Source organism: Mauremys mutica, chromosome 4 (assembly GCF_020497125.1).
Source record: "Mauremys mutica isolate MM-2020 ecotype Southern chromosome 4, ASM2049712v1, whole genome shotgun sequence".
Lineage (NCBI taxonomy): Eukaryota > Metazoa > Chordata > Testudines > Geoemydidae > Mauremys > Mauremys mutica.
Genome location: NC_059075.1, coordinates 17,862,976 through 17,873,152, shown reverse-complemented (window position 1 = coordinate 17,873,152; position 10,177 = coordinate 17,862,976). Strand labels below are relative to the sequence as shown.

The 10,177-nt window shown below is 46.8% G+C and overlaps 1 protein-coding gene across 3 annotated transcripts; it reads right to left on the bottom strand.

The window, feature by feature from the left end:
• On the bottom strand, positions 1 to 9,163 carry CDCA4 (cell division cycle associated 4). 3 transcript variants are annotated; one of them, XM_045016978.1, is made up of 3 exons: positions 9,125 to 9,163; positions 3,404 to 3,488; positions 1 to 1,105 (listed from the first exon to the last, which is right to left on the bottom strand). In XM_045016978.1, exons 2-3 carry the CDS (start codon positions 3,440 to 3,442, stop codon positions 353 to 355), a joined length of 792 nt encoding a protein of 263 aa, XP_044872913.1. In that variant the 5' UTR covers positions 3,443 to 3,488; positions 9,125 to 9,163; the 3' UTR covers positions 1 to 352. The 3 variants fall into 3 exon arrangements, with proteins under 3 accessions (XP_044872913.1, XP_044872912.1, XP_044872911.1); XM_045016977.1 differs by lacking the exon at positions 9,125 to 9,163 and adding an exon at positions 8,015 to 8,064; XM_045016976.1 differs by lacking the exon at positions 9,125 to 9,163 and adding an exon at positions 7,846 to 7,958.
• Positions 9,164 to 10,177: the final 1,014 nt, after the last annotated feature.

Genomic DNA, 10,177 nt, shown 5'->3' with positions numbered 1-10,177 from the left:
GGGTGGGGGGGGACCAGAGGAGCGTGAAGGAAAACAAAGGACAGAGAGAAACCCTCACTGAACATACACCCCCTTCAAAGGCTAGAAAAGTTCGCAAAAAAAGCCAAATTCTGAAAGCCTTGGGCTCTAACTTAAAATCATTTACAGTATGTATTTACAGTCAAATGGACAAAACAGAGTGACACTACAAATTGCATGTTAACTTCAAAAATTAACTTTTGCAATATGAAGTGCTTTATATTTTTTTTATAAAATACATGTGCAGTTTTGATAGAATAAACTATCTTAAAAATTGTTTCCACAAGTCCTCTGTTTCCTTGAAGGATCTGTGTCTTCTGCACATTTAACAGTTTCAAGATTCAACAAGGATCTCCACAATATGATCAAGCTCATTAAGATCAGATTTACAGTTAGAGTTAGAATTTGTGGATGTCTGAGAAGGAAATGTTTCGAGATCACAGTGTCCCATTTTTGTGTTGCTCATCATTCCTGTTAATACTGTATCTAGGTCATAGTAAGAATTGTCAACTTCTGAAAATAGATCTTCAACTGTATTAGGACTTTTATTCTCTAACGTCTCAAATATTTGATCTAATGATTTTTGAAAGTTTCCTCTATTTTCTTGTGGGTTCTCCATTTCCCACAGGTTACTTTGTAGGTTTTTTGGAACTTGTGGTGACGTAACTGTTGACATAATTTCCGAATTATCTTGTGACTGGGTACCCTCACAGTCTTTAGTGAAGGTACTATAAACTGGAACCAGTTTTCCTTCAGCTTGTTCCTTGGATGAACGGCAAAGGATATCTGTTGAAACTAGACGATCTAGAGAAGTCTGTCCTGCACTCTGTGTATTTATCATCTGCCAAGTCCCATCCTGGGTCATTTCCTCTTGGATTTGCCGCACTGTATTGGCTATAAGTACCGAACGACAAAGATTAGGTTCAACGAGCATGTGGCATAATTGAAGTTTGACCAAAGACATATCTAAAAGTGACTGTCGCTGAAGATTATATGAAGGGATAGCCTTAAAACCAGCCAGAGTTCCTTCAATATCTTCTTCACCATCAAAACATTTTCTCTTCAGTCCTCGCACAAACATTGTGTCCTGTGGAGAAAAAGTGAGACTCTTTAGCACAATCCAGTGGCCTAACAAGTTAAACACTGCAGAAATGAAACTACTGCAAAAAACTTTAGAATCTTTCATTTCAGAAACAATTAAAATCACTTGAAGACATAAGAATTGTCATACCAGGTGTTAGCAATGATGTCTCTTGTACAAGATGCTTCAGAGGGATGTGTAAAACACAATGGACAATTTTACAGCAACATACCTACACGGGAAAGTCTGTTTCAAAACTACAGACAGCCAGTCAGTGATTGATTTATCTTCTGAAGTGTGTTACCAGTATCTGCAGTTAGACTAGATAGCTCTGATAAGCATACAAATGTTCTCTGAATTTTACTGATATTGACCACATCTTAGAGTTGTGAGTGCCACAAGGTAATTTGTTAGGTGTTTAAAAAAGAAAAAAATTAAATTGGCCTTGAATTTCAATGGGTGCCCCCTGATTCTAATGCAATAGTCAGGGTAAGTCAGAGGGTACATCTATACTGCGGGTAGTGATCGATCTATCGGGGATCGATTTATTGTGTGTATTATAGACACGATAAATCGATCCCCAATCGCTCTCCTGTCAACTGCTGAACTCCAGCTCAGTAAGAGGCAGAAGCAAAGTCAACGGGGGAGCGGCAGCCGTCGATCCCACGCCGCGAGGACGCGAAGTGATTCTAAGTTAATCTAAGATACATCGACTTCAGCTACGCTATTCTCGTAGCCGAAGTCGATGCGTCTTAGACCGACCCCCTCCCAGTGTACGCCAGGCCAAGGTGTACACACGATGTTCACTACACAATTTACTATTCAATACACCTTTATAGTGCCCCTTCTTAATCCCTCCTCATATAGAAGTCTTAGCATGCCTAGGTTCAAAAAAGAACTACAGCTCACGGAGGATAGGTCCACCAATGGCTATTAGCCAAGATCATCAGGGACACAACCCCATCCTCTGGGTGTCCCTAAACCTCTGACTGCCAGAAACTGAGACTGTGTGACCGGATGGAATACTCAAAATTAATCTATTCTTTTCAGGCCTCTGAAACACCTGTCACTGGCCACTGTCAGAGACAGGATACTGAGCTAGATGAAACACTGGTCTGACCCAGTATGTTTTATGTCTGACATATTTTCTCCCCCCCCCTTTATTTTATTTTTTTTGAGAGGGTAACCAAACCTAAACAAGTTATTCAAGATGAAAACGTACTAACTTCCCCCATGACATTTTCAGTATTTCTCTCTACTTCCCTCAGTACACCCTAATCTCTCATTTTATGTTTCTGACCTCTACTGTGCATCGAGCAGATGTTTTTCTATGAGCTCTCCTCCACATCTTTTTCCTGTGTGGTTAGTTAACCCAAAATCCAACATATGACAAGGTAAATTGTTCCTTCCAACTGCATTTGTCTACATTGACTTTAAACTAGGGAACAGAATGGCAGGTTAAAGGGCTTCTAAAATTCCTTACAATACAATGCTCACTAAAAAAGTATCAAAGTCCTGTGGCACCTTATAGACTAACAGACGTATTGGAGCATAAGCTTTCTTGGGTGAATACCCACTTCATCGGATACTTTTTACAGATCCAGACTAACACGGCTACCCCTCTAAAAAAGTATGTCACTCGAGTGTTCACCCCTCTTCCAGATCGTTAATATATTACACTGCCGATACTATGGTTCTGTGGGCACCTCACTTTAAAATTCCACACACAATGAAGATACTTGCCCTGCTAAAATTGTGGTTCTCAGAAATCAAGTGTCCGTTTGGACAGACACACTCTTGGGGTAAGTATGCCTTGCTTGTGGGATACTGGAAAATTCTGGACAGCAGTACATATCGGGGCTACTTACCCCAAGCTTGTGTGGTTAATGTCACCTTAATTCTGCATTTTCTGGTTTGCTACATTGTTTTTCCACTTTAACTGTAATGTTATTCTAAGGGATCTAGTCGACCCTACTGACCATAAAACTGTTTTTCAAACATTTGATATTTGAAAAGTAAACTCACTGAATGGAAAGGAATGTGGAGCAAATAATATTGAGAACCTGCATCTTAACTCTACTGTACTGCTTTGTGGGGGAATTCAAATATAGGAACAGCACCAAGCGGAGATGAAACTAAATAAAAAAAATATTCAGATTTTGCCAGAATGTCCCACTGGTTTCTATTGCATTGATTCACATGCAAATTGATAATCCACATCATAAGGATAGAATCTTGGTGCCCAATTTCTGAGACTGCACAAAATATAGCTGATTTAAAAGTTTCACTTAAGAAATTACATACCAGTAACTGCGTTTGGTGGAGTCCTTCCTCTTCTCCCATGCTATAGAACAAGATTCCATACAGCAAGTCTTATAGCTTCACCTACCTGGCAGCAGGAGACAGGAAGTCAGTCAATTACAGGAGTCAAACTTCATCCCTTGTTTGCTATTTCAGGTACTTTATATAGTCTCCATTTCTTGATTATCTGAGCACCTCACAAACTTTAATGAACTGAGCCTCGTAACACACCTGTAAGGCAGGGCGGTGCTATTATCCCCATTGTACAGATTTTGAGCAGAGAGGCTGAGTGATTCGCCCAAAATCACACAGAAAATCTGTGTGAAAGCAAGGACTTAAACCCAGGGTCTCCTAAGTCCTAGGCTAACGCCCTAACCACTGGACCATTCTTCTTCCTTTCTCCTCTTTCTTAGCCACTGAAATAGAAAACTAAATATTTAGCAGTCACTTGGGGTATTGAAATATAGAGGGGAGAAAAGAAATCTCTGTAAAACAAAAGGAAAAACATGCAGTATACTCCCATTTACCTGAAACCCTACTATCCAAACCTCCATATTATCCAAATCCCTTCCTTGTCCCCACTGTATCTAATGTAGGGAGATAAGGAAGGAATTCAGATAAGGCAGAGGTTCCGTTAATAGAGACCCCCAGCCAGGACTGCAAGAAGGAAAAGGATGACAAGCCCCAAGCCGCGGGAAAGCCACCCCTGCGCTACTGCAGGACCATTCAGCAGCAGGAACCCTTTGCAGCCCTGCTGTCATAGGAGTGAGTGCAGGGTTGTGACAGCAGAGCTTCAGGACTCCCTGCACTGTCATGGGGCCAGTGACACTTGATCCCTACAGGCACAGGGACGGTTGCATTTTTGGCAGGGCAGAGCAAAGTCTAGTCTTGGCCAGGGATTTCTGCTCTGTCCCACACCTGCAAGGATTGGGTGTCGCTGGTCGTGGCAGCACAGGGAGCCCTCTGCAGCCCCTGTCATGGGAGCAAGCGGGGCAGAGCAGAAACCCTTGGTCAGGACTGCAAAGAGTTGGCCTCTGCATGTCTCCTCCCCTCTCTATTAGCTGAGCTCCCAATTATCCACATAAAAGCTGCGTGCCTCATGCTACTTGAATAACTGGGGTATAATATATTACTGGTTTTGTCACTCTTCTCCCATCCTACATGAAGATTATAAGCAAAAGTAAGTGGTAAGCTGTGAAATAAGGAGGTGAGTTTTCCTATAGCAGCAGCCATGAGAACTTTGACTAAAATTTGCCTTGCAAGGGGATAGATTTGCTAGCATATAGTGTAGGAGAAATATGTTTTGTTCATAAAAGCAAGTAGACTTGCAAAACAAATTTGGGGCTAAATAAAGTTTGATAGACCTCTTAACATATTGACTATGAATGTGCTCTGCACTAGAGTTACTGGATCAGGAAAAAAATAGCTAATTCATTTGAAATTCTGAAAGCTTCAAGGGTAAAGTACAAAAATAACCCAAGTTTTCTTCTAGAAACATCTGTCATAAATAAGAATTCAGTGACCCCAGCTCAGTTAAATAAAAAGGGGGGGGGCAAGGCATTTCCCCAATAATGCTACTTTTTACCAGTTGTACACCCTAAGGACAATCTGTTACAGAATGCATCTGGACTACATGGTAGCCATCTGCATCCTGAATCTGACTGAACCCTCTTAAAATCAAGACATTCTAGTAAAGATCAAGCAACATTAAAAGATGCTGCAGATTTGAGAATAAGTAACCAAGATAGGAGTGTTTTCTATTACTATATAGATATTTGAGCATTCTAGAAAATAAAGCCTTACTTCAGAAGACAGTCACTATCACCTGTCAAAACAACTGAATGAAATGGGAATGCCTGCTGAAGAGAACATGAGCTTTCGATAAAAGGACTGAGGGGAGGATTCATTATCAGGTCCAGAAACTAAAGGACAAAGTGATACTATAGAGACGGTTTCAGCCCAGTCAAACTGGAACTTCAGTAATACACACTGGGAAAGGAACAGGTACCCAACACAAGAAAACAGTACGCATGACCTGTTGCATGTGATTTTTGCTCACGAGAACAAATAGGTTCTCTTTGCATTCTCTTATTAAGTAGAGTCCTATTTTTCATAGTTATATGGTAACAAAGCCTACTGCAGATTCCACCCACTGACACACAATTGTGCCCCAGAATCTAAAATTTAATTTAAAAACTTGAGTTTTTAGCCCTTCTGATTTTTTTTTTTTAAAAAGCGTGCAATATACACATCTTGCTGTTTTTCCTGCACCTGCAGAGAACCCATAGTAGTTATTAACTGGCCATTCATCGCAAAAGGGTGCTAACTCTAAAAACTAAGGACATATCTACATTACAATCTTAAATCAAGCTAGGTTAAGTCAATTTATACTACCACACTCCTTCAGTCGGTGGTGTCTCCCCTCACCTGGAGTGCTTCCACTGACTAAAGAGGGGCAGTGTGGGGGGCTGAGCACCAGATAACCCAGGGCTTCTTGCTTTGCCACTCCCCAGCTGGGGGGGGGAAGGGAGAAGACAGGAGGGAAGAAAACTGCCTGGGGCTTCTGATCTCTGATGTGGAGATCTGAGCTTCAAGTCTGGTTGGCTACTATGCTCCTGACAGGGAACCAAGAGTCCAGGTGGGGGCAGCCAGGCTTCCTGCTGGAAGCAAGGGGGGGGGGGCAGAAGCCTGGGCAGCAGCCCAAGCCAGGAGCTTGGGTGGCAGCCCAGTTTGGAGTGGACACCAACAGCTGATATAGGTAATTCAGTGTCTATATGTCATCTTAACTACACAGACACAAGCCCTCTGCCTCTCGTGGAGTGGGAGTTATATTCAGTGTGGTAGTACACTTACATCATTGGGAGCAAGGCTGTAGTGTGTATATGGACACAGTTCAGTAGACATAAGCTGCCTTATGTCGACCTAACTATGTAGTGTAGACCAGGGCTAATAAATTTAATTGTAAACACTTGTTTCTCTGCTGATCACTCTATCAGAGCAATTCAATAAGTGTGCTTGGTCCACACTGAGCTGTTGGACTCAGTGACAGATGACATCAAGACTGTTGTCTGTTTGGAAGCTAAAAGTTCAAGTACCCTGCCCCCAACAATTTCAAGTAAACTTGAATCTTGTCTAAAAAGGGGAAGAAAAGTTACATCCTTTCCCTAGCACTCTACTACACGAGTGCCAAAAGCCCAAACTGTTCTGTTTTCCTGTTTGCCAAAAGCTGCAAGAGTCCCTCGATTTTGCGGTTAATCTTCGACAGCTCCTACAATACAGATGTGTCAAAACAAAAATCTGCAGCAGATGGACATCTGAAAATTTGAATAGCATAAAATATATTGGATTGAATATAAAAAGTAGTTCAAGGAATAGTATTATTGTGTTGAATTCATTAAAATAATTAAGTTTTAAATTTACTTGAATCTGGCACAGAGCTTCCAATTTGTTGTAGAAACACAGTGACTTTACCACAGAATTTAGGTCCAGATTTTGCTAAATTAGAAATGACTGCACAAACACCATTTCCGAGACACAATACCCAAGTAGAGCATCGGTGGTTGTGGGAAAAGGCAACCCTTAGGAGCCTGGTGGGGACAGTGCCAGGTCACTTACCCCCTAACAATATAGAGTTGTGTGTGATGGATATGGGAGTACAGGGATGTACATAATGGTAATGAGCCAATGGGACAAAAGGATAGTTTAGCCTTCCCCCTAACATACAGAGGATGTAGCGGACAGAGTAAAAAGGTGCATGTGGTGGTGATAGGGCCAGAAAAGTGCAGAGATGCATATGGCTGTGTGGGTGGGGGGTTATCCCCCCGGGATTACAAAGGTGTCCTCCCACAGTGGCAGGGCAGTGGCCCACCCCCCTAAAAGGGCAGGCCCCGCGGGGTGGCAGGAGTCACTCTCCCAGAAGCAGAGTATGTGCTGGTGATGGCAGAGGATGTGAGGGGAAAACACCGCCCCGGAGTAAGGAGGTGGGGGAGGAGCAAAGGGCTGCGGCGGGGATTAAGAACGGGGGGGGGGGGGCGCAGGAGGCGTGTGGGGAGCTGCTGGCCTGGGTGAAGGTGGGTCCCGGCCAGTGCACTGGACCTGCGGGGCAGCACGCGCGAGGGGGGCACTGAGACGAGGGGGGGGGGGTCGAAAGGGAAGCAGTGAGCGGAGGCTGCGGAGTACTCGGGGGGCGCCTTCCCTGCCGCAAAGCGACCTACCCCGCTCCGAGGAGACCCTGGGCGGCGGCAACTGCGGCTCGTCGCCCCTCTCTGCCCTGGGACCCCGGGGAGGGGGATCCGCCGCCATTTTGAATCCGCTCTCCACCCCGGGCTCTCCCCCGCCTACCCGCCTCCAGACCCGGCGCCTCATTTCTCTGCCCGCGGGGCAACGACAAACCCGGCTGGCGGCTAATCCCGGGCCCGCCGAGCGCTGAGCCCGAGCCCACTCACCGCCTCGTCGCCTCCCGCTCCTCCCCGACCCGAGCCCGGCTCCCGCCTCACCGACCGCTCCGCGCCTGAGAGAGGGGGCGGGGCCAAGCACACTAGCCAACCCCGCCTTCCCCCCACCCGCCATTTTATTGTCAAAGCCCACAAAGAAACGGCCGCCCGCCCCCCTTACCAGGCCTGCCATTGGGGAATGCCTCCACCATGAAGCCCCGCCCACAGCCAACCGCTGACCGTCATTGGCTGTCTCCTGAGCGTGTAGCACCGCCCACATGGGATCCAGCCTTCCATTGGGTGATGGGTTACCATGGTGCTCAGCCCCACCCGCCCCTTAACGTGCGACTGGCTGAGGGGTTACCATGGAGCTCAGACCCGCCCCTTAGCTGTAACTGGCTGAGGGAAAGGACGAGGTGGAGTCTAGTGTTCAAATATCTGCCAATGAGCTAGGCGGGCCTGCCTGGGCTCCTGGCCATTGACTCCAATGCCAGCAGAAGTGGGGCCTGGCTGAGAGCAGCCCTGTAATCCCCCCTTCCCGCCACGTGCCCACCAGGAGGTGGTGGCAGAGGAGCCCCCACCTCATCAGGGCACCTGCCCTTTTGCTGCCCGGGGCTCACCAGGCACATCATAGCTGGGCACAGTGTGCCCTCAGCTTAGTGCTTTCACCCCTGCTGGGGCTCCTCCTCCTCCTAGCGCGTCTGGCCAGCTCACAAATGCCTTGCCTGGCCCTTCTGTTACACAGCAACACCTCCAGCACCTATGGCCGGAACCGCAAGGGAACGTACAAACAGTCCTACTGGGTCAGACAATGGTCCAGCTAGCTCAGTATCCTCCTCTTCTGGCAGTGGCCACTGCCAGCTGCTTCAGAGGGAATGAACAGAGCAGGGCAATTATTGAGCGATCCCTGCCCTGTCGTCCAATCTCAGCTTCTAGCAGTTGGTGGTTTAGGGCAGTGGTTTTCAAACTTTTTTCCTGGGGACCCAGTTGAAGAAAACTGTTGATGCCTGTGACCCAACGGTGCTGGGGATGAGGGGTTTGGAGTGTAGGAGGGGGCTCAGGGCTGGGACAGAGGGTTGGGGTGCGGGGTTAAGGGCTGTGGGGTGGTGCTGGGAATGAGGGGTTCAGGGTGTGAGAGGGGGCTCCGGGCTGGGGCAGGAGTGCAGAAGGGGGGCAGGGTTCAGGATTGGAGGTGCAGCCTCGAGTGGTGCCAGGGATGAGGGGTTTGGGTGCAGGAGGGGCTCCAGGTTTGGGGGGGGACTCAGGGCTGGGGATTGGGGCACAGACTTACCTCTGGCAGCTCCTGGTCAGCAGTGCAGCTGGGGTGCACCGCGGACCATGCCGCACCCTGGAAGCAGCCAGCAGCAGGTCTGGCTCCTAGGCGGAGGTGCGACTCTTGCCTGCAGGGACGCCCCCCACCCCCATTCTCATTGGCCGGTTGCCAGCCAATGGGAGTGCAGAGCTGGTACTCAGGGCGGGGGCAGTGCACAGAGCCCTGTGGCCCACCTGCCTAGAAGCCGGACCCGCTGCTGGCTGCTTCCCAGGCAGAGCACGGTGTCGAAAAAGGTAGGCATGAGCCTGCCTTAGCTGGGCAGCACCGCCAATGGGACTTTAAACGTCCCCATTGGCAGTGCTGACTAGAGCAAGGTGACCCAGCGCCCTACATGCTGCGACCCACGGTTTGAAAAACACTGGTTTAGGAATATCCAAAGCATGAGGGTTACAGCCCTGATGATCTTGGCTAATAGCCATTAATGGACCTATCCTCCAGGAACTTATCCAACGGTTGGCAACCTTTCAGAAGCGGTGTGCCGAGTCTTCATTTATTCACTCTCATTTAAGGTTTCGCATGCCAGTAATACATTTTAACATTTTTAGAAGGTCTCTTTCTATAAGTCTATAATATAGAACTAAACTATTGTTGTAGGTGAAGTAAATAAGGTTTTTAAAATGTTTAAGAAGCTTCATTTAAAATTAAATTAAAATACAGAGCCCCCCGCGCCCCCCAGACCGGTGGCCTGGACCCAGGCAGTGTGAGTGCCACTGAAAATCAGCTCGCGTGCTGCCTTTGGCACACGTGTCATAGGTTACCTACCCCTGAACTTATCTAATTCTTTTTTAAGCCCATTTATACTTTTGGCCTTCACAACATCCTCTGGCAACGAGTTCCACAAGTTGACTGAACGTTGTGTGAAAAAGTACTTCCTAATGTTTGTTTTAAACCTGCTGCCTATGAATTTTATCAGGTGACCCCTACTTCTTGTTGTATGTGAAGGGAAAATAATATTTCCCTGTTCATTTTCTCCATACCATTCATGATTTTATAGACCTCTCATCTTCCCCT